The 24,900-nt window shown below is 41.1% G+C and overlaps 1 protein-coding gene across 11 annotated transcripts in view; it reads right to left on the bottom strand.

The window, feature by feature from the left end:
* The window catches only part of gro (TLE family member transcriptional corepressor groucho), a 115,855-nt gene that overhangs the window by 59,873 nt on the left and 31,082 nt on the right, over nucleotides 1–24,900 (bottom strand). For 6 of the 11 annotated variants that reach the window (XM_069132383.1, XM_069132384.1, XM_069132389.1 and 3 more), the window contains exons 5-8: nucleotides 14,681–14,725; nucleotides 2,868–2,930; nucleotides 2,703–2,789; nucleotides 2,494–2,526 (exon numbers count right to left, since the gene is read on the bottom strand). In XM_069132383.1, coding sequence (XP_068988484.1) covers nucleotides 2,494–2,526; nucleotides 2,703–2,789; nucleotides 2,868–2,930; nucleotides 14,681–14,725 — 228 coding nt within the window. The remainder of the gene's footprint in view (nucleotides 1–2,493; nucleotides 2,527–2,702; nucleotides 2,790–2,867; nucleotides 2,931–14,680; nucleotides 14,726–24,900) is intronic. The other 5 variants (XM_069132385.1, XM_069132386.1, XM_069132393.1 and 2 more) reach the window with 3 other exon arrangements.

Here is a 24,900-nt window from a genome sequence, read left to right as displayed (position 1 = left end):
GTGTGGCTCTTTTTGGAGTGTTTATTTCTTTTCTTCTTTTTTTTTTTTTTTTTGTTGAGGGTTGAAGATGGTTTGGATGGAATTAGAACTTTCTTGATGAATGATGGGGTTAGTCGTTCGAGTGAGGCATAGTTGAAGCGTAGTTTTAGCGGTGGCATGTACAGTGTCGTCTATCGGTTATGGGATATTTGTTACTTTTAGATGTTAGGTTTAATAACATATGTCGTGTGTAGTAGAGTATTCGACATATGGTGGAATTTATGTTTGTGTATGATGTGCGTGGTTAATAAGCTTCAACATCGTTTAGTAATTACGTATAACGAGTTTCTAATGAAAGCAATCGGTAACTGTTCCAACTTATGCTAAATCTAACAATAAACGTCCCGTGATTTCTAGACAATAGCAAATGTTTCTTTTTTGATACGTATTCAGATTCCTGCTGACCCTTAATTGGTACCATGTATGAAAATTCACACGAGAAAAATGTAAATTAAAGACTGTGTATAGCAAAATTCGATTCTACTTTCGTATAATGCTATTTCGTTAATTAGATTTTCTTCCTTTTCCAGTTAAGCGTTAAATAGAAACTTTAAAAATTTGATTTACAAACCAGTCGAAATAACAGGGTTTCGGTTTCTTGCTTTTGCTATTGTTGAAAAATATGTTGATGCGTTTGGCGAAATTAATGTTGAATTTTATCCAGATAGAAATTTGATTATATATGCCAATTCTTTTTCGTTATACTACTTTTATTATGATCGTATATTTAATATTTGGCAATATATAGTATATCTAGGTTCCTCTTTGCAATCATAACGAACGAATATGAAATTAAAGTACCAACGTATAACTCCAGTTTCGAGCGTATCACTAACATAAGATAACAAAAATATCATTCAAAGTCGTGACCAAAACAGTTATTCGAAAATATGTAGATCAAAAATTTTCCAACTGTTGCCAATAATTTCTCAGTAATAGTAACTTTATCAACGAGAGAGATACATTTGAGAACTACGCTCGAGGTAATTATTTTCGAAATTATAAAATAGATCTCGTTGGTGAATTTGTCATCAAGCAATTTCAATAGGATGTTAATCTCCCAGGTGTAAACTGCATCCAATAACATTTGTATACTAGCGTCTGACCATTGAAACTAGCCTCGTCAGGATTAGACGAGACACTCATGCTAGAGCCGTGTATTTGTATTCAACTACAAATAGGAACACATCAGAATAGACACCTTAGTATCAATGTCTCATCCGATTCTGATGAAGCAGGCTGTGTATCGTCGAAATACCCACACGTAAACGCTATTGTGTTCAGTTTGTCGTGAATGCACCAAACCGTACCGGTAAATGTTAATTTTAACTGAAAAATACTTAAGCTTACAATTTGCACGATTGAGTTTAAATAAAAGTTAAACGACTATCAAACGTCTCAGATTATCTCAAATTGAAATGTTTCAGTATACTGTATGTCCTTATTTTTCTATACGTAATTTTTAAAATATCATATTTAAACGTACATATCGTTTTGCTTGTAATATTACTCAGAAAATGATTGTAAATGATTATTTTCCATTCTTCGCGTTGATCGACCAATTACGTAATAGCATTAGATACATCTGGATTTCGAAATTCTACAATCTAGGAATTGATTTTTAAACTTCGATATAGCGTTTTCTAAGCTCGACAAAAATTACGTGGAATTCGTTGAGATAATTTTACTTCGCATAATTCTTATATTCCATTTTTATTTTTGAGATTACGTTGAGATTGCATTCAGAGAGACTACGAGAAAGAGACTTTGAGATTTAAAAAACAGTCGCGAGTCGGTGAATCGTAAAAACTCGTAAGCCAGACACAATCGATGGATCTGAATACGCTGTAAAAATGAAGATAATTCGTTAACATCAAGACCAAAAAAAAACCTCTGCAGCTGTTCTCAAAATGACTTCGGAATATCTTCATACCCGTTTCAATTAATACGCATAAAGCAGCGACCCAATTACAAAATAAGAAACGCGGATCAACGTGAAATAAATGTTTTAATGATTGTGCATTCACGCTTGCCCAAGTGGCCGCGACCCTCTTCAAACGAGTTAACCTAATTTCTAATTGCCACGGTATAAATTAAGAAGTTCCGAGTTAGACTCCGAGAAATACTGAAATTCCCTTCAAATCGTTTATTCCCCTTAATCGTTCCATTTCGCTCGACTCCTTTTTAACTCTAACCGTTGGAGACCGTCTACTCGCGTACACGTTTCTGCTTTTTCTTCGTCAATCTCTTGTGTTTTCCTTCGCGTGGCACGACTAATCTTCCATTTCTTCTTACAGGAAATAATTCGCGCGAAAGCTTGCAAAATAATCTTGCTTGCTTTTCCCAAGGCAGATTTTTCAAAAGCTTGCTCGAATCTGCGTCACTTTTCAGATATCTACACGCGCGATATCATTGTGCGAATAACCAACTATAAGAAGAAGAAAATAAACTTACCAATAGCTGTTGCAAACCCTGTTGTTGCTGTTGCTGTAAAAGGGCATATAACAAGTATTAGTGGACGATAATTGTACGTGAATTAAACGGAAGAATAAAATTGAAAGGCAAGAAGATCGAGATGCAACGCACACCGTGCCAAGATCAATGGCCAGCTGCTTGCCAAAAGTACGAAGTTAATAGAATCAATTGTAAAGAAGGAAGCTCACCCCAATAATAGCGTTCAGCTCGGACATCGTGACTTGCTTCGCCCTCTCTACGGCATTGGCCACCTGCTGCTGATGCTGCAAGCCATGCTATCATTATCGCGTCGTTGTCACTCTCGATCGTGAGATTGTACGGCACACGTGCCAAACAGAAAGTCAAAGACTCACCTCTTGTGCCAGGAATGGGAGTAGCTGGACGATTATCGCGTTCAACCTCTTAGCGATCTCGGTCTGCAAAATGGAATAGAAACGCAACATCAGAGAAAACGCGTTACGATCGATACGTTTGACACTTTCCAACTTTCCTCTCGCGTGAAACATTGTAGTACGTTTAAAGAGCTCGTTGGAAAATGGAAAATGTCTGAAGCGCGAGATGACGTTGCAAATTGACATTGTGACGCTACAATCGATCCTTCATTGGGTCTAACTTTTCAATTTTATTAAACCTCTCTGCAATTGTTTAGATACAATACCTTTCGAAAGTTAGCTATCACTCGACGTTTAAACAGAGGTACTTTCAACTTTTTTCATATTATTCAATGAGAGTGCCGATTTCTATATATTCTATATATTCTTTATATTTAGTATCAGTGAAAGATATCACGATTAATACAGTAAAGCATCGATTAATGGAGGATCAAGGAATGAAAAGAAAGAACGAAAGACAAGCGTGAAAAACGAAACAAATTATCACGTTTTTATTATAAATTTTGTATTCTCGTTTGATATTACTATTTGTAAAATAACTTAGAGTACAGGATTTTCTCTTCTACGAAAATAAAGTTGTCGAATTATCAAGAAAATTTAATCGTCGCAGCAGCGTGTGTCATGACCAGTTGCTTGTGCTTGGTTGTATGATCAATTAATATTCTACCGTATTAAACTTCTTTTCTTCTTTTTTTTGATCGAGCTAGCTCCCTTATCCTTCGATAATCTTGAAATTGTTTGTTTCTTGGAACTTTGTTTCTTTCGATTTAACTTAATATCAACACAATTTTAATTGGGAAAATAAGGATTAATTTGAAACCACAGTAATCCAATAAACCTATTTAAAATTAAATTGGAGGTTCACGTACTACTGAACTATAATCTGCATTTAAAGCAGATTATCCCTTACTTTTGACCGACAATGTATATTTAACCCTTTGAACGTTTAATCCACACGTTGAACAGGCAAGCTAAAACGTGGCAGAATGTTTAGTCCGACTATGATTAAAGCAAACGATAGACTGTGTAAAAAATTCAAATGCAAACTGTAACGTGATAAATGTACGCATTAAAATTATCAAAGATACAAAACAAAAACTTTCTACGTATTTCGTTATGCGCACACTGCTTACAAAATCAATATCTTTTAATCATATTAAACGAATCGAGGCTGTAGTATCGTACTTTAAATGTCGCACAACACAGATCAATTTTATCGTATCGTCGTAAAATATTTTTATAAATACGTATTGCGTACGACATTCGTAACAAAATTATACCATTAATTCTCAAAGTAAATATTCTATAAATTATCAACGAATATATATCTCAGTACACATTTTGCTCTAAAACGAATCGTAGATACGCTAGTAACTTAGCTTGCAGGAAATTACGTAAAAAAGAGTAGTAACTGAAAAATACCACCGTTTCTTTATTAACTATTCAACCTCTTTAAAATTTATCTCTGTGATATTACGAAGCTGCGTATACTTCGTATGTTTAACGTAATTAATAAATTTTGTACTGGATAATATCTATACAAATAAACGTTTGTACCCCCAAAAAAAACGATTCTTTCACACAACTCTACAAATATATACTTTTATAACAAGATAATAAAATAAAGAAACGACGAGCATGTTCCTAAAAATTAGTCAACTTTTAAATGGTTAACGCAGAGATTGTTCAAAACGAGTGCATAACAGTATCCCTGAATTAACAAATAAATCGATAAAAGAGACAAAGGGTATCGATTTTTAATAATCATTTAAATGTCTCGGTCTATGGTATCCACGCACAAATTTTACAAATACTCGTCTACCGAAATAAGGAAATAAAGAAACGCATTGCATTACGACACATGTTCTTGGAGTTTCACAATCTTTCAAATGTTAACACAAAGATCGCCAAATAAAAGTAGCCCAGCAACACTGATTCGACTTAATAAATAAATCCACAATAGGGACAAGGTATATCAATTGTTAATAACCATTTAAATCGCTGAAATTGTAACGTTCACGCTTTAATCGTTTGACATAAAGCGCGACAATGTCGGAACACCATCACAGCCTATTAGCGATCAAACACGATGGTATTGCTTCCTATGGTTTATGAAATACAAAAAAAAAGCTAAAAACAAAAGACAAACAGAACAGGGAAAAAAGGGAGGCAATAATAGAGTTTAATATCGCGATATGCAGAATCTCAATGCGCGCATCCCCGATAACACGACGAATTAATTGAAAAATCGAAGAGCGGGCAGAGCGGGTAGAGCAACGAGTCGCGAAAACAGCCTGAAAACGTCATGAAATTCGGGGTTAACGTTGCGGCAACGATCGTACGACACGTGACGAGCGTTTAGCGGGCACGTGAACCCGGCTTGTCCTGCACCACAGTTTCCGAAGGCGGAATAGAGTCACTCGTTAATGCTCGTCGATCAAATCGATTCACGATTACATCGATGGCCACGTGACGCGTTCACAATGACTACAAAAGAAAGGGGACGAACGCGACCGGAGAAACGTCATAAAACTCGTTTCGATATTGAAACGCTTCATAATCATCGGATGCTGAAATATCGAGCGCACCTTGTTTCGACAGGGTCTTTTTCACCGCGTAATTCTACTGATTTCCGTCATCCTGCAACCTGATTGCTCGCTTGCTTCGAGCGTGTGTCCTTGTATCTCGTTGAAATATTTTAATAGCAACGTTTTTAACAGGATACGAAGTCACAACCTCTTCTCAATGCTTCCATGTGAATTTACTTCGAATATATTTTAAACGTTTATGAATCAAAATTTGCAGATACCTTCGTACAGTGTACGGTGTCTGAGATTTTGTTAATTCTAATTTTTCTTGCTGTATCGCGCGATAATTGCAAGTGAAAAGATCTTCCAACTTCTTTTTGTTTTCTTTCTTTTTTTTTCAGCATTTTAATCGTACAGTCCCACGCTACATATCCGAAAGTATTTCATAGAGACGGACAAACAGCAAGAACACTTATCGAACCGCAAACAGTTGACACACCTATATCGAATCACGGCTAACAAACAGCAGCATCAGGCGTACGCGTCTATTACGCGATTTCAACAGATTAGTTTCAATAATTCAACGAATGCGATCAAATATGTACAGTAATCAACATTACGGAGATCGACACGCAATCGGAGCATCTACTGTAAAGCGCCAATATAACGGCCTAATTGCATCGGAGCTTACTAATAACATTAGCCGTGCGCAAATTAATACTCTATTTGCAGAATGGTGCTTCATCCGCGATACATTACACTTCTTTTATATTGCGTTCCATCATTCCCTGCTGTTTCGTGTCTTAACGTTACGTTTTCATGAAAACTGCAACGAAATCGGCGTTTTCAATTTCCATTTGCAAGAATAAACACGTACCATACGTTTAGCTTTCGCCTGGATGATTTTCTTCCGAACAAGCGTGTTCGTGTCGGCTATTAAATCTTAGGAATAACACGCTTGCCAAAAGCTGAGAAATTTGTCGAGTAATTTATTACTTAATTAATTATCTTCAGTTTTATAAATTAAGATTCATTAAATTACATTGTCGACGTACGTATCTCGTTCGTCCGATACCATGAAATCTATTCACGTTCTTCGCAACGAAATCACAATTTTTATCATAAATATCGTTAGACTTTAAAGATATCGGCGACCAAATGGAGAAGCACGCACCAAAAAAAAAAAAGAAAAAAAAAAGAAATAAAAGAATAGAAACGAAAGACACAGGAAGAAGAAACGTACAAATGCAATTTAATCCGCATATTTTACCGTGAATCACACGAATCTCTAAATATGAAATTCAAAATGCTACGGAAGATTACGAATCGCATGTTTCGACAAAACGATCGTTTCGATCGAATTGGTCATTGACAAGGATAAGAAAGCGGTAAAACAGAATTTCCGAGAAATTCCTTACGATCTCGATACCCGCGTTCCTTTTATCTCCGTTCCGTTAAGTCGATCTCGAACTGAACGATCTTCGGCTTACTCGCACTGCGACTGTTCGAAATATTCATGATTTTCGTATGTCGCGAGAGTAGCGGGCGACGTCGCAGGGGCGCGTCTAAAGCTTCGATCCGAAAAAATGTCATTATTCCCACGGGGGACAGAAAGATGGAAAACTGCCGCGTCCACGTCAGTTCGATTTCGGCCTGGGTCCGAATCCGGGAGGTGGCGGAGAAGAAGGGTGCGCGGTGAAAAAAAGCCTGGACGAAAAAACCGACAAAGAGAAGCCGATAGACAAAGAGAAGCGGAGAGACGCAGATAGAAAAAGGCGGAAGTCCAACGAACAACAGAGAGGCAGGGAACACGCAAGCGAGACGGAGAATACATCCCGAAGAGAACGATGGAAAGGGAGAAAGAGGGTTAGAGAACGGCGATGAACGGGAGACGAGGAGAATTTACGCGCGGCGCAGCGGGGCGACGCGGCGCAAGTGTTGTCCGGTACGAAAAAATGGTTATTCCTTCTCGAATGTGCCCGATGCACATGCACATTTTCCCGCAGAACGGATGGTCCGAGGGTGGAGGAGGCGTAGGAGGTGGTAAAAGAGAGAGAGGAGGTGGAGAAGCAGGGGAGAGATTGAAAGAGAGAAGGGGAAGAACGAAGAGGGTCGCGGTGGATATAGAAGAGGGTGGTGGTAGCAGGGGTGAAAAAAGGGTAGATGGAGGTGGCCGAACGGCAGGAGGAAAGAGGAAGAGGAAGAGGAGGTAGAGAGTAGAGGAGGAGGAGGAGGAGGAGGAGGAGGAGGAGGAGGAGGAGGAGGAGGAGGTAACATTGAGATTAGCAACGGGTAAAAAATCGATGTCATCGCCCCCAGCCCACCGCACCCTCGTTTCGCTCGCTCAACTCAACCCTCTGCTACCCCCGCAGGGCTAAATAAAAGAACTCGAATACACGACCCCTGGAACGCGTACGTGTACGTGGCCGTGGATATCGTATACGTGTAAACCTGCACACGCTGGCACACACACACGCGCGCGCGCACGTCCGTAGGTCGACATGCGTGTGCCGCCCAAGGTGCTCGTGTGTGTACGCGCGCGCATCACCGGAATATGTGTATATATGGACGGGGCCGAGTGCTGGAAAAGCGAGCCCCGACTACCGAAAGGGAGAGAGAACGTGAGAATCCCGGGGAAGGGAGCAAGTAGAGAGAAAAAGAGAGAGAGAAAAAAGAGGAAAAGAAAAAGGGAGAAAGAAAGAGAGAAAGAGAGAGAGAGAGAGAGAGACGCGAACGCACGCGGATAGATAGACGTATATATACATGGAGGCAGGAAGAACTGGAAAGGCAGGGTGAGTTATATGCAATTGGTCAGCCTGCACATTTTTTATCGGACGCCGGGCGCACCCGCGATGGGAAATGGTAGTTACTCTTGTATCGACGAACGCCGACGGCGATACGAATATTCTTCTCGCTGAGGGACGACCTTCCGTTTTCCAACAGGCCAAATTCCAAGAATATACGGTTAACCCTACTTAACGCGTTTAATAACGCGTTTAATATCGCGTTTAATATCGCGTTTAATATCGCGTACATCTCGCGTATCCTATCGTTGAATCTTCTGCTCGAGCTACCTACGTTTCCAAGATATACAAGATACACCACCGATGGTACGCATATGTACCTGGAGCTATTTAAAACTCGGAGACAATGCGAGACTCGATGTGTTAATTCGCAATGCGTCAAACGAGTATTAAAAACAGGGGACCCGTTTTGGGCGTAAGTCGAATGATTTTAAACAACAACCATCGTACCACGATTTCACGAGTACGACGAGACGCTTATCGTTCACTGACTACGAAAGTACTGAAATTTCCTTGACAAAGAATGGGCAATAAATTTATTAGTAAATTGTTCGGTGCGCGCTAATACAAAGCCGTATCATTAAGCGCATGATGTTTTGCGTAGCGATGGAAAGTCTGCGGCGTGACGGATTCGCGGCATATTGCCATAGATCGTGGCTTAATTGAGCAGGACACAACGAGCACGCAGCCGGCCCCGAGGACGAGCCTTTCAATTAAGCGATAAGCGTTATCGGATAGGTGTGCTGCGAACCTATCCAACGAGTTCTCGTTGGCTGAACGAAGCAAGAGCGTTACGTGCCAGTCTCATCGCTTGTGCATTCTTTCTCGACCCTCTGCCAACCCTTACCCTCTTACCCCTTTTAAATCTCAACCCCGTACCCCTTAACGCGAGCCAGTTTATCCTAGTCCGTGCTTTCTTTCATATTTTCCTTTTTTACAGTCGGCTGCGCTTTTTATTATCTTCCTTTTTTTCATTCTCGCTCTTTTTTTCTTTTTTTTTTTTTTTAAGCACCACGCCATTCGGAAAAATCTCATTTCCGATGGAAATCACGATAGCGTGAAGCACGGCGTCGCTTGTTGTCGAAGCACCCTTGAAAATCAAAACAATCGACGGAATCGAGAAAGAGAGAACGATTAATCAGAGCTAAGAATGCCCGTTTCGATGGCATTGTCGTCGTGTTTCCAGCCAGTGGAGTGGCCGTTCTTCGAGGCGCGACTCCGGTAACTTTTAACTTTATCGAATGCCGCTCTCTCTTGCCTACGAGCGCGTGGTTCGCGTCGTGCTAATAAAAGTTTTTACCTCTGCTACAGACGTAACCTCGGCCCCATGGCCTCGCGTAAAGGATTTTCCATCCGGCTGTTTTATCGTTCGACCGCTAAGGAACTCGATAAAGTAACGTTTAGTTACCGATGCTAAAACGTATTTTAATAAAATGCTTTCCGTATTTCCATTGGAAATGAAGTACTTTGATTTTGAAGCTGGTGACAATTAAGGGGAAGCACGATGAACGAGACACAAAGAAAAGAAGCTTGCGATTGTAATGTCTTTCACAATGGATTTTTGGATTTTCAGGACAGAAATTAAATTAATTTGCGTCAAACTTCAACAGTTTGTACAGCATTAATATTTCGTTTGCGAGGACAAGCATAAGTAATAAAAACAATATTACTTAGAATATTACTGTAGAAGCGAAACAATATTACATTTGCTAATATCGTTAACTGTTCAAAAGTAATACAACGTTTCCCGTTACCTTCGTCATGAACGTCGAATATTTTATTTTATAGCGGTAAAACGAAAGAATTTTTACCAAAGATAATATTAGATAATAACATCCACTTAAAAATTACGATTAACTATATTGTTCGATAAAATAATTATACGCAAATGTAGAAAGCGATGAAGTGAAGTATCTGCATGCGTCGGAATAGAATCGATCTTCGCTGAACTAGTATTAGTATATTTTTAACAGAGTATCTTTTTAATTAAAATGTTAAGGATTTTAAAGCGAATATTTTTCATGCGCTATTTCTATTTTCAAGACAGCGGACTTTTGATCGTCTCCGCCGTCCGATTTAGTCGACACTCGAACGAATGATTTTAGAAACTAACTAGTAATAAATAAATTTAACTATCGTAAGATCTATTAAGAAACTACGTGATACAACGATGCTGGTCCTGTCAAATTCCCAACTTGCCGCGTTTCTTTCTCATTTTTATGATTACATTGTAAGAATCACGAGTATTTATTTTATTAAAGAAAAAAAATAATGATATATATGGTATGAAATTAATAAAAAGAAAAACTGGTATTTAGATTCGAAATATCATTTATCTATGGTTCCTTAACACGACAGACAGACACGGTCTTGCGAGCAGCGATGCTGGCACATTTTCAACGAGTCGTAAATCAACAAAATAACCGCGTCGCCCACACCTCTTGTACAACATTAAATTACATGAAATCACATCAAAGTAAAAGTCTCGGGTAACACGTAGCGAGATCTATTATATCAAATTCCACCATTAAATCACGACCTACCTTCATACGATGGAATTAATAATTTACCGGCACAATGATTCCAAGCTGTACAAAATAATAGGAAATATATGTAAAGATAATTCTACCGCACATCCTGTATAATACTCTTCTATTATCCTATTGTCCTCTATATACATCACGCAACTTTCTTCATATAATTCTCAAATAAATGTCGTACGATCCATGACACACGATAAACACGTTTAACGCGTAACGATGCGACAGTATCGCGCAAGAAATCACTCGCTCCCCGTCTCTCCCTAATTTCCAATAATTCATCCCTCGTGGCCTGTCTGCGATAAAAACATCATCGCGAAGAACCAAAAAATCAGCCGCTGATCGATTTCCCAACTCGCTAACTACGCCATCCTGCCTGTAGCACATTCGTAACCATATACCATGGTCGATTCCTCTAAGTATCCGTGCACGTGATCGCATGGGTGGCTGGCGTCGGTGAGCGCGTGTATAGGCCGCGTTGTACAATTATTCGAAGAGCGTGGGAGGGATCGGCGAAAGGAGAGAAAGAGCCGGGCATAAGAACTGGGACATTGCCAACAAATTCGAGTTAGTCGAGTAGCGAGTGGTAAAGTGGTGGTTGCGGGCTCGAACGGGCCGAGTGGGAGGCAAATGTCGACTTGGGGCGGTAAGAGGGACGTGGAATGGGGGATGGACACGAAAGAGGGTGGAGAACAGAAGGGAACGAGTGGAAGCAGCGTCACAGGACTAATGGGAGCGAGAGTGACAGAACGAGAAGGATGAAATCAGAGAGACTCGCCAACGGTGCCGTGATAAAAAGGGTAAAAACGAAAGGGGGAAGGTTGTCAGAGAGAACGAGGGATAGAAAGAGAGAAAGAGAGGGAGAGAGAGGCAGAGATGAAGAGGGAGAGGTCTAACCTCGTAGAGGAAGATTGTTTTCATTCGGTGCTCAAATTGAAAAGGAACGAGGACCGAAGACCGCGATTCGAAAGCCGGCTAAGTGCCGGAGACAACCAAACGGAGGGTGATTTATTCTCTCTCTCTCTCTCTCTCTCTTCCCTCTCTCACGTTCTTTCCACCAACTCCTCTACCTAACTTCCTTTTACGCTAAAACGATGAAACAGAGAGAGGGAGCGCTGAGAACGGGAAGCTTGAGATTCGTACAAGTGGCAACGTAATCAATTTCTTTTTTTTTCTTTTTTTTTACGCATTTTAATTCGCGAACAGAGGGTGCGAGTGACCGAGGAATCGAACCTGCTATGGTTTTCGGATTCTTATATCGCGATCTATCTGGCGTTTCAACCGATAGCTTTCATAGCGTCTGGAGAAAAACTTTCGTCGTAAGATCGAAAGGAACAATTACACGCGTTAGGTGGTAGATCGTGAGAGAAAATTCACTCGATGAGAATCGTCAGAATTTTGACATAAAAATGAAACAAGAGGTTACACGCGTTGACTGATAAATAGCAAGACGAACGTTATCGCGTCGTGACAATTTTTGCTTTTATCGCGATTAAAATATCCGACACGAACTGTTGCGATTATCGGTATCTGTTAGATAAAGTAATATGATTAGTATTCTTTGCATTTCTACTTTTGACTAACAATTTTTTGTTTCCTCTCTTTTCTCTTCTTTCATTACTTGTAAATTTGATAATATCTCTAAAAGCTTTTATAGATCTCACGATATATCGATTAGAAGTTAGCGGCAACTGTTTTATATTTTTCTCGAACTTAAAAAATCCTTTGAATAATAAAAAAAAAAATACGATTGGATAGAAAATAAAAGAAAAGACGCGATAGGGTTAAGGAGATTGGCAAGAATCGCGTATAATGTAATTATCCGAATAATCGTAGATAACTGGATCGAGGATCGAGCGCGAATATTTACACTAACAGTCCGGTTGACAAAATCTAAATCAATTTTCGTCTCGTTCTATTTTCACCGACATAGTGTAAATACTATAACTGTAAAAACGAACCCGTACGTTACAACGATGAATTGATCGGACACGTTCGATAAATTCCACGGGTTTATCTGTTTGCTTAAACGTTCGCGATTAATAAAAAATAAAAACAGTAAGAGGAAAGGAAAGAGAGAAAGGGAAAGGGTGAATTCGGTGGAAAAATCGGCGATCTTCTATAATCACGCTAGCGCAACCGTTATCACGGCTAATTAACCGATCGCCAAGAACCAATAACTTTTCATTTCTCCTTTAATTAGCGTTAGAAGGCTGGAGAGCCGGTCCAACCGTGTTACATCGGCGTTCACAGCAATTTGTCGTCGCGCGCCGATACGCCCGAAGGGGATTGATTTCGTGGCGACCAGCGATTTTCCGTTTCCTACTCTTACTTTTATTGCCCTCCTATGAGTTCATTAGCAATTATACGAGCGTATCGAGTAACCACTTATTCTCATTTCCCCCGACACAAAATAGTATATCGTTTCCAGGCGTTCGAACGAAGCTTGAAACAAACGGAGGCCTTCGTTCAAGTACGTTATTTTTTCGATCGCGCGATTTTTATCGCGTTAACGTCGTTCAGCCGCGCAATAACGCGTACAGCGGCTCGTGAAAGAATTCCAACACTTGTACAAACCTTCTATGAATATATTAGCCGTTCGGAGTCCACGTTGTTCAGCTTGGTGCACAGAAAAACCGATCAGGCATAAGAATCGTTTGCTTGAATTTATCATGAAATTTATGCGTTTCTGTCGTCTCGTTATGATAAATAAGCTTATGGTGGTAATTTCTTTCGGAAGAGGTATATCGAGATAATGGAATAATCGCCTCGGCGCAACGTATGTGTCAATAATCTATACCATCCAATCTATCAGAAGCTTATTTATGCTTGCTGGTAAATTGCCTAACATGGAAAGTTGCGAATCGCAACTTGTTCCGAGTTCCAATTACATCGATAAAATTGTATTTCCACGGAGGATACGCGTAGACTTTTCCAATGTAACCCGAACCAATATGACGCAACGATACCCTACGCCAGTACATCCAGCCATCGCAAGGTTAAACACAATCGTTGATCGCCTAACGAGTCGATTAACCGGTACACGTTTTAACGGTTACGTATCAATTCGAAGCGCAAATCGTACATGGCAATAACAACGCGGCTATAAAGCATCCTGAGCTAACTAGTTTGCCACTTGAGCCACCGGACGCAATTTCGCGCCGATTTAATGGTGGACCGGCCTATTCGACGACGCGACGGCCCTATCCCTACCCTGTCCCCAGGCTTGCACCCCATTAAGCAACGCCCCTGGGTACAAGGGTGAGAAATGATCGGCCGCTAATGCTAATGAATATCAGCTCGTCGTGTCAGGGAGGGTTGTTTGGGAGTTTAGGACTCTCTTCCCCATCCTCCGTTTCACAATGTAGAGGGAGAGAGGAAGAGATAGAGAAGGAGAGAGAGAAGGAAAGAGAGAGAGAGAGAGATCTAGGTAGCTCGCGTGCAACGAGGGGTCGTGGTCGCTTTTAAGAAAATTGCTGACAGAAGGGGGATGTGGCCCAGTGTTTCCCCTAATTAGCCAAAATTACACGATTTCCCGGACCAGATGCGTCGTCACCCCCTTTTCGTTTTTGTGATCCGTGACTACGGGGCGGCCGCTAGACACCATCAGGATCGGCCGGCATATTCCGAACTTAATTAACGAGAAATCTTTTGATCCTTAAACTCCTACCCTCGCTGGCGCGGTAGCGCGATAGAAATCAGGCCGACGTTCTTTAAGCGGCCGCCGCTTCGGCTTAACGTCTCTCGTCCGGGAAACTTCGTGGAAAAGGGGATGGTCTGGTAACTTCACCGTATACGTTTTCGACTACCTTACGCCAGAGATAAAGAGCTCTTCCTCTCAGCTGCGTGAATATGAATGATAAAGCGCCGAAAGAAATTGTTTCGACGGAATTCTCGCTTACCTGCTTGTGCATCTCCACGTTTAGGCCGTAAGACATTTCGTAGTACTGTAACAGAAAGAAACAGAGATATTTTATTATCGCTTTTTATACACGTTCGTGCGTCGTGATCAAGCTACGTGATAATATTCGTGCGATCGTTGATTGATCGTTTTAGGCCGAGAAATCGCGACATTCTGATTCGATAGCCTCACTTTTTCACGATATGTTATTTTCATAGCGTGTGAACATATAAAAGTAGAGGTTGATACAATCGAGATAGATCGTCGAATTTTAATACAACGGTTGCTGTATTGCTTTTCCTGAGAAAGAAAAGAGGTGTACAACTGAAATTGCAAAAAGAATATTTTACATACATGGATATGTAGAATTACAGTTTACTGTTTTTCAAGCGACTGTTATCGTTGTCTGTTTCACTTAAAATAAGTAGCAACGACGATCTCAACATTATTTCAAAATTCTAATCCAAACAAAAAATATCGTTTTATCGATAGAAGAAGTTTAATCCTACTACGATTTTCGAACGTTTTACGTCTGAATCTCACTGCAGTTTTAACCAAAGACAGAAAGTCTATCATCGCTATTTTAAGAAATTCTACAGCAATTAATCGAAACTAGAAATTATGTTGGTAAAAATAATCATTCTGTCAGGTCTGTTCGAAATCTAAGAACTTTTCTAACGATAGAAAAATACGAATCGATCGAAAATGAGCCAAAGCAAGAGTTAACTACGATGATCTTTTGTACCGATCATGTTGTACGATAGATTAACAATGAACCCTGTCAACGTTCGATGGCCCTGGTTAGGAGAATGAGCGAAACGTTGGCGAGATCGGAGTTCCAACCGGCTCCCTGTCCTTTCTTTCATTAGCGATACTTAACTTCTGTTTCTTCACAATATCGTTTCAGACGCTCTAGAGTTTTCACGAGAAGCAGGGAACCCGGTTGGTACAAAACTTTTAATAAATACAACAGGCTTCTCGTAAATCTCGACGAAACGAGAACCACCGTACCACTGTTTCCTTTCCTGTTCCCTTTCACTCCTTTCTTCGCTGTTACGGAGGTAGCGTACAAAAGAAAGGATCATTACAACGTTCTCTTGCGAACGAGTCGGATCAACCGACCACTTTTGTCCCTTGAACGCGCGAGACTCGCATGCTGCCTCGGTCGAGCATTGCCCAAGGTTCAAACTGACCTAACGTCGAGACGAAAAAGAAAAACCACTTTAGCGGTAGAATTTGGAATGTTAATCCCTCGCCGGTAGGTTGATACGGAAACTGACGAAGAGATTTTTGTTTCAAAATATTTTTTCTTCTTCGATCATGATCCTTTCTACGTAGAAACTGAGTTCTTGGAAACGTACAAGGATTATCCGAAAAGTATTAATTCTATTATTTTAAATATTCAGAGAACGAATCCAGCGACGAAAGCTAACAACCATTCGAAAGAAATTTTACAGAGTTTATGCGAACAGTTGCTGTTCCGTGGTGCTATACGATCGATAGCGAAATGTCATCGAGCGAGTTTTACCGATTTTCGATTATGTGATCGTTGTATTGACAATGCCCTGAATATACACGGTGAACCGTAACGCGATCGTTGCATCGATAAGAGTAGTGAGATTTTCAAGTATCGACAAGATATTACGTCATTTGAATTTTTAAGCAGCAATTAATTAAGCGCAAAGCGTAGACCGAAGTTATATCGCGATCAACTTTACCTGGATCAACGGTTCTACGTTTTTCCAAAGTTAAAATTTCATACAAATCCACTTCTTTCCAACGTTCGTTTGAATCAGTCATCCTTACTTTTTTTACGATTAAAAAATTATTATTGGATATCCGCTGTATTGAATCTTTATCGTTTATCGTTTATTAATAATCTCTAAATTGTAAATTATGCCTCGTAATCCTAATTATTAATTATACCTCGTAAATCCTAAAACTATTTTTCAACTCGCCCCAATATAAAATCTTGTCCGTCTTAACGACAGAGGTTACATTATCATCGTTGCAAAATTTCGCGTATTGTCTTATCCGCGGTTCTTCGAATTGTGCCCGTTTGAAATAACGCAACGTTAACGATCGTATATCGCGCGCGTAATACACGGACGAAAGCAATAAAATTAATCCACCATTTGCCAAATACTTTCCACATCGGATTTTACAGCCGATGCTTCTATAACAACTTAATCCGCGTCAAGCGGCAGTTGCGTATTTAATCAGATAAATCGGGCATATTCCACCGTGCTTTGTAATGGAGGGAGAATTAACTTCAGCCGGCTAGTTATGTAACAAGTATTTCACCCCACCGGTTGAGGGCTAAAATTGATTATCGACGACGCCAACGACCGAATAAATTACCCTGTGTTTCTCTGCCGCGACACGATCGATCGAGCTAAGGTTTCATCGTCGATGTCTACGAAAAACTTGCTTTTATTTGTCGCGTGAAACCAACGCCGTCGAGATCGTTCGTTGAACGTTAAGCGAGCCCCGTTAATTTCCAAGTATAAACAGCAGCAGAAGAGATTTTTCACGAGACGAGTAAACTCGCGACAAGATTCTCTTGCAACTCGAACGTCTTCAATTGGGTTAACTACATACAATTCGTGGGTACGGCCGCCTGATCGTAAATTGGTTAGTAGCTGAAGTCACTCGAGTACCAGCCACTCGCTCTGGGACGCATTACAGCACTGACACGATGATTCCGTGACGCGTTATATGTAGCACGCTCGTAAAAATGTTTGAGTAGGAGGCGCATGGAACGAGGATCGACAGAAACGGAGCGAACTACACAGATATGCAAATTCTTCGATTTATACCTGTTACGTAATTAATTTACGGCCACGTGTTTTGCGAAATACTTGTATAGATTATCATCGAACGTTTCCCGATGCTACTTGCAAGCTTTCAAAGATGCCGTTTCAAGAAGCTGAGCGCTTTATGCAGAAACGTGTATCTGCTCGAAAATACTTTTAAAAACTTCCTAAATACCTAACGGCTTTCTCTCTCTCCACTTTCCTTACACTTTACACTTCTTTACATTCTTTCTTCTGATTTCTTGTTTATTTCTGTCCTGCGTTTCTTCCCTCCTTTCTTCTTCCGCGCATTCCTTTCTTCCTATCTTCTATCCCCTTTCTCTCTCGCGCTTCTTCGGTTCCTTCTATCGAAGTTCGGTAAAATATTCTCGATACAAATTATTCAAACGTATTCCTTTGTGGGAAACATTCACGCGAACGAAGCGAGCTTTAAAGCAAAATTTCTAAATGAAAGAACGAATAATCTCGCCTGCGCGATCGTCTCGCATAAAAATCTAGATCGTATCGAAGTGTCGAATATAACGAACGGTATCGAACGGACGATGTCTTTTATAAACATTACGGGAAGGAGGCACAAGTCAAAAGCGATAATCCCTAGGTAGGTTGGAACAGAGGTAAGCTGGTAAGCACGAAGAGAAAGCAAGGGTCACGTCCAAAGGCTGGACGGGGGTTCGATCCGGTCGGTGTTCCGCTAAAGTGCATCGTATCATACGATTGGTGAGCGCGCTTGCGCGATCGTAAATCGGTTAGTGACTGTCGCTTAGCGCTGCGTGTCCGCCTTTAACCCCTCGTTCCAGGACGAATGGCTTCAGGGGGTAAGGGGGTTGGCTTTGGCCGTCGAGAGAAAGCATACACGTAGGTCGAGAGATAATACTCCAGGGAGATCGATAACATCGACCACGGAAATACACCGACTTAATAATGCAGCCGATAATCACGATGAAAGAGCACGATGACGATGGCAGAAGTAACGGTAAGAGAAATCGGTCGGTCGCTAAATACGATTTCTAACGCGTGTTTTCACAGAGACCTTGCCTTCCTCTGCAACCCGCTTTATCGTAATATCAGTTTTGTCGGTGAGCTGGATGCCGCCCTCTCGTCGTCCATTATCTAAGTAGATCGACAATATGCGAACGGTTACGATTATTATACAAGCGATAGCTAAGTGGAACGCGACACGTGATCCGTTTCGATATTGGATCTATGTTGCGAGCGTAACAATCGCATTACGTATTGGTCGTTGTTGAACGTTGGGGCGGAAACATTAAGTAAAAAGTTAAATATACCGCGTAATAAACGACAGGAGCGGCAGAAACGACAAAAATGCGTCTGATCGTTGATTAGAAGTTACTTGAAATATTTATGATTTGTGAGAATGTGTCGGGTCCCTGGTTCCTTATGACCCAACGATTAATAGAAGAACGTAAGACTATAGCGGGGAAACTCGCCTAAAACGCACATTTCAAGATGCTAGATATAATATACGTAGAATATCACACTACCATGCAAACATGTGATTATGGGTAAAAAAAGATGTGAAAGTTTCATTGACCCCCATTTTCCATTCTTTCTAACCGAGTATTACATTCGTCGCTAGCTGTCTTTTAATGCAGCAACGATTCCTAGCCGAGCTGTTTGGTAATTGATACTTTCCTTCCTCTTGGTTATCAGCCTGTATTATAGCAGTTTAAGGTTAACGTTACTCATTCTCCGCATTTTATCATTAGCGAGTATGGAAATTAATTTGTGATAAAACTGACACAATCGTGACATCAGCGACAGGACGCAAATATCGTTACACAAACACGTGCGCGAAGAAATTGCAAAATAGACTAAATGACTTCTTGGCGATTAATTATTAACGAGACTGATCATCCGCCGGAAGGCAGATGAATTTTAAATGAACGCAATCAATTAACCTGCTGGCGTATTATGTGACGGTAGAAACGGAAGAACACCGTGGAAAAAAACGGCGCCAGATTAAATATAACTTATTCCACGTTCGTTCACGATAGAACGTTCAAATAGGAATTAACAAATCGTTTCTCGACCGAGTTAATCGGTCCGGATCGATATCGTACCGATTAAAAATGTCCATTTTATAAAGCAACTTACACTTATCGCGAAACATATTACTGCTATGTTTGTTCAACTGTTACATCAAAAAGATATTATTATACGTATCATAACCAAAGCAACGTTCGATAAATATGCAAATATATTTTATTTATTCCAGGTGATCAAAATTTCAAAACCACTCTACATTTATATCGCGTCGAATTACGCGAGATATATTTTGAAATTTCGCATTATGAGACGAGAAACAGACGTAAGACATTCCGTGATACAGTTAGTTGAGTGTACGGGCAAGCATACTCTGCTTATACGTCCCTTGTATAGTTCAATGAAGATTTGTTATAAAACATATGTTCATCCGAAACTTAACTCGCTTATCACGACGCACAGAACTCGTACGCAAACCGTCAGCCAACTATTTCGAAACACCCTGTATATACATGTAACACGGAATAGATCGGTCGATCGTATAGAATATAAAAGACAGAAAATCGTATCCTTTGAAGCGATTATCGATGAAAGAGAGTGATAGAGAGAGAGAGAGAGAGAGAGAAAGTGAGAGAGAGAGAGAGAAAGTGAGAGAGAGAGAGAGAAAGTGAGAGAGAGAGAGAGAGGAAAGCCATCCTAAATTGCGCGTTATCGACATCCTGGACGGGAATTAATTCGATTCGTGACGTAATAAAATGCTTCTTGGCCGCATCGCGGAACGTATATTGGGTTCGTTGGAAAGTCCGAAACACGAAGAAAAGAGTTCGCCGGGCCAAGTCGATAATCGGATGAAGAGAAACTGTCGGTGGTCGACAGAGGTATGGGGAGGAGGGGTCGTATCGATCTCATCTGGCAACCTTTCCTTTTCTATTTTCACGTGGTTCGGAACCCAATAATAGGGGTTGTACCGATAATTTCACCCCCTCCGGTTATTCGATATGGATCTTTTAGTAGCGAGCCTTTGCTAGGGTGATTGAACCGCCTACTCTCTTTTCCAGCATCCCCTACACTCTCGTCTATATCTTTCTGTCTACCATATATATTCTCCGTCTCTTCCCATTTCCTCTCTTTTTCAACTCCACGTAACCACTCAGCGCGCACTTTCCTTCCACCTCGTCGCTCCCCGTTTTACCTTTGTTTCTCCTTTTCATCCTTTCCCGAATGTTTTCCGCGAGTGCTCGCGCCTCGCGCTTCCGTACAATTAATGGATAATTAATCAGCCAAACTCGACCGCGACGATGCGAGAATCGCGGCGATAATCCGAGACACGGGTCGTTACCTTTGTCAGATGACAAAAAAGGGAGGGTTGAATATGACGAGGCGGGGATGGAACAGAAGGACAGGAGATGAGAAGAGACGAGCGAAGAAAAAAATTTATTTGCTCTTGCGGTTAATTCTTGTCCTCTTCGCAGGGCGACGGGATCGTAAAGCGACGGAAAGGGATGCGCGTCGACGTAAGTGAGATCGATAGCTACGTAAAGGGAGAAGTCACAAAGTTCGCAGGAAAGAACGGTTACGACGTTGGCAGCGTTAAGAAAATTGAATAGCGAAAGACACGGTTGCCACAAAGAAAGGAAGAAAAAAGGAAGAAAAAAGGAAAAAAGGAGCGAAGAAAGGAGAGGGGAAAAAGAAGAAAAAAGGGTGGGAAGGGTTTTGGTGGAAAAAACAAAAAAAGGAAGCGAGAGAGAGAGAGAGAGAGACCCGGGTGAGAAGCATCGTGGTGGGGAAAAGGAAGGGTCGGTAAATTCGTGAAAACAGTTAACCCCACGGACGTTGGTGCACCGTTATGAAACTTCGTAAACGTCGGTGAAAAGGGGAGGGTGGAAAAACAAAAACACTAAATTGCACGGTAGAAACTTCAAAGGCGGAAATAAAATCTGTAAAAAGAAGCAGACGGTGAACGCAAACGGGAAAAACAAGAAGTAATCAAGAAACGTGCCCGGAGGATGTGGGTTATGTTTAATTTGTTACGCTGCGGAAAAACGAAATAGAGATAAAGAGAGGGCGCGGAGGAGAAACGGCGTGGGGGAAAAAAAAGGAAGTAGCAGAGGAGCGAGAAAAAGAGAGGGAAAACGCGGGTAATCGGGAAGTCTGCGTTTTTAAAGGGTGAAAAACGTGCCGCGCACCGACGGCAACCTGCTTTCATAAGAATATTTTTCACGTCTTTACCGGCCGTCCCTCTTCCCTCGAACTGTCGGTCCCGCGCGCGTTTCATCGGTGCGAATCGTTCCGCTTTCATAATAAAAATCGAATTAATTTCTTATCGATTTAACAACTTTTTCTAAAGTGTCAAATAAAATGAAGAGGAACGAGGAAATAAATCCGAGCGCGCACGACCCCGCTTTCTCTGCCAGATACTTTTCAGGGAATTAATTTAACGGTACTCCATCGTTTCGCGATAAAAATGGAACAACGCGCGCGGCGGAAAGGTTATTGCACGATAAAACTAAATGGATTCTTTGCGATACCTTCGAATGGACACACAGGATCGTTTCTGATGATGCCAAAAAAAAAAAGGAAAAAGAAAGAAAAGGAGCTACCGGAAACCTTTTCCGAGGGAGATAATCGAGTGGTTCTTCCGTTTTCGCAGTTAATGAAACGTACAACAAAATTATTCTCTTTCGATGATACACATACACTGGCAGATAGTATCGATCATAGGCATATAACCTATGTGTCTATATATATTAGACATAGTCGTCGATTAAAGTGTTTGATATACTGTACAAACTATGACGATTCGTGCATCAATTCAGAGCTGATGCGATTTAACAAAAAAAAAAAAAAAGATTCCGCGAACGTAACGAGTCGCGTCTATTGGAGAAGAATGCATCGGATAAGGACATGTCGCGAGGCGATGATCCGTGCGCTAAAGTTCTGAAAAGGACGGGAGCACGGAATGTATGGGGTGGCGTAGCGAAAAGAAGAGAAACAGGAAGAGAAATTCCGAGAAGAAGATGAACGACAAGGAGCGAAAGAGAAAGAGGAAAACAGATAGCGTGAGAAAGAGAAAAAGAGAAAGAGAGAGGGATGAGGGAGGGAGAAAAAGTTGAAGCGGCCGCGGCGCACGGATTTACGCGGCACGTTACCCTAATGAAAATCGCGGAGGATGAATTGTAAGAGGGATGGAAAGGTGGCTGGTTGGAATACACAGGGGTGGAATTAGAATATCAGAGACACGTTCGCAGTCTGTACATACGTTACACCAATACTCCTTCTCGTCAGGCTGTACGTATATAATACTTGTCGGTAGTTGACAAACCCTCGACATCAATTTCTCTCTCCGTCTCTAATTCCCCCCGTCTCTTTCCCTTCCCCTTTTCCCTTTGCCATCCTACGCCCCATCCCCTTCCTCTGTTGCCTTCCGACTCTGTCCTTCTCTCTGTCGCGTCCTCTCCCTTTCTACTCTTCCCACCAACCCTCCCCTATCTTTCTCTCTTTCACCCTGTCACTCGGCTCTTCGTCTCTCTCTCTCGCTTCCTCTCTTCGTTTACTTTGGAGATATCGATTACCGGCTCAACTCTCAACCCCCATCAACCCCTCTGTCACCTCCAACCCCCCACCCCTTATCCACTCCCACTGACACCCCCTCCCCCTCAACCCAAGCCCCAACCACTCGGCCCAGCTTGCTGCTTGGTTGCTTGCACGGTGTCACATCGGTGTAGCAGTTTACAGAGATGGTACAGTTCGCGACAATTACGATCAAACGTACAGTTAACATCGGCGTACGATCTCGCGACCCGGGGATGAGGGATTGCGATGGAAGTCGTGTCGCCTAACTGCTCCGTGCTTTCGGATCGATCATTGCATGCCGCACACGCTCATCCGGCGTCATTTTTTCCACTCTCTTTTCTTTCTCTCCTCTCCTTTCTATCTCTCTTTTTTCGCCTCATCTTGTCTATGTTTTTCTCGGAGACAAAATGAACGTGTTATTGCGATATATCGAAATAATACAGGAGAGAAGAGGAGAAACGAAGGGGCTCGGCAAACGATCGCGTTGCGAGATAACGCTCGCAGACGGTGTTTCACAGACGCGTGTTTAAAATAATAGAAGGCTTCTCCATAGGTGAATTTTTTCTTTTCCTTTTTTTTTTTTTTTTTTTTTTTTTTTTGGAAAAAAGAGAAGGGCAGAGGTGAAAATAAATCCAGGACCGAGGATCGTAGCAGGGCTGTTGACCCTACTCCGCTGGGGAACGTATACGTTTTCGTATACCAAAAGGGAGGGAGCAGTTTACAGAACAGCATAACAGCCAGCGTAAAAGTACGTTCTCAAATATCGGTGAATTTATACACGCGAATAAAGCGGACGACCCGATTTCTTTTTCTTTCGCCCGCCTATTCGCCTGCCCCTTACACGAAAACCTCCTCTTCTCTCTGCGCGTCCTACGAACTATCAAAACACGCGAAAATTACTTTCCAAAGGAACTGTCGGCTTAGCGTGCAACGTAAATAAAGATATAGGCAAATATTTTGCCTGGTACAATCGTAATTACGAGGTAAAAGCGCGGATTACAAGAGCAAATTGCTGACTAAACGGTAAAATAAAATAAATAAAGATGTTCAACGTGTTTGAAAATTTCAAACGATCGAATCTTTTGGCTCGTCTATTCTTTCTTTCCTTTCTTTTTCTCTAAGTTGTTCCGATACAGTACTGGACTATAATAATACACGAATGTTTATACAAATTCATATCTTCGTACATTTCCATATTTTTAAAGAAACAAACCCGCAATGGAAATTCATTTAAGCCATTGAAGATTATATCGAGTACTTTGCACTGAATATTTTGTACATTTGCGTACTGTATACATTCTGGGCCGCAAACTATATTTGCAAACTTTTACGTTACCAAACGTTATTTTGCACCAGCGTGTCTGTGAAAGAACATTCCAAGGATCCGTGTAGCGTTCTTCCCGTTGTTATTTCCTCCGCTTAGATTCCACAGTTTTATGAAATTTAAAGAAATTTTAGTATTCCTAATATTATGATAAACTATTTCTTTGATGAACAAAATATCGCTTTCTATCCAATATGTGGCCCATGAAAACGCGACCTATGAGAAATTAGAAATTCCCCTAAGCGACTTTCGAAACGATGGAAAAATACGAGGGAAAAATCACGCAAGAGTACTTTTTTCAAAAAGGAAAAAAGGATGTAGACACGGGAAACGAGAATCATCGATGTAACAGTGAGAAATTTATTTCAAAAATTGTACTGCGAATTTCTAAGCTTCCCCTTTGTTAGATCTTTCCATCGAAGTTTAACTGTGCTCGCGATTCCCTCATTTTTCAAAGACTTTGTTACTCGCACCACTTCTCCTTTGATCCTCTCGCATCGATTG

The sequence above is a fragment of the Bombus flavifrons genome, chromosome 2, assembly GCF_040668555.2.
Source record: "Bombus flavifrons isolate JBK064 chromosome 2, iyBomFlav1_principal, whole genome shotgun sequence".
Taxonomy (NCBI): Eukaryota; Metazoa; Arthropoda; class Insecta; order Hymenoptera; family Apidae; genus Bombus; species Bombus flavifrons.
This window is presented reverse-complemented; position numbering and strand designations above follow the sequence as displayed.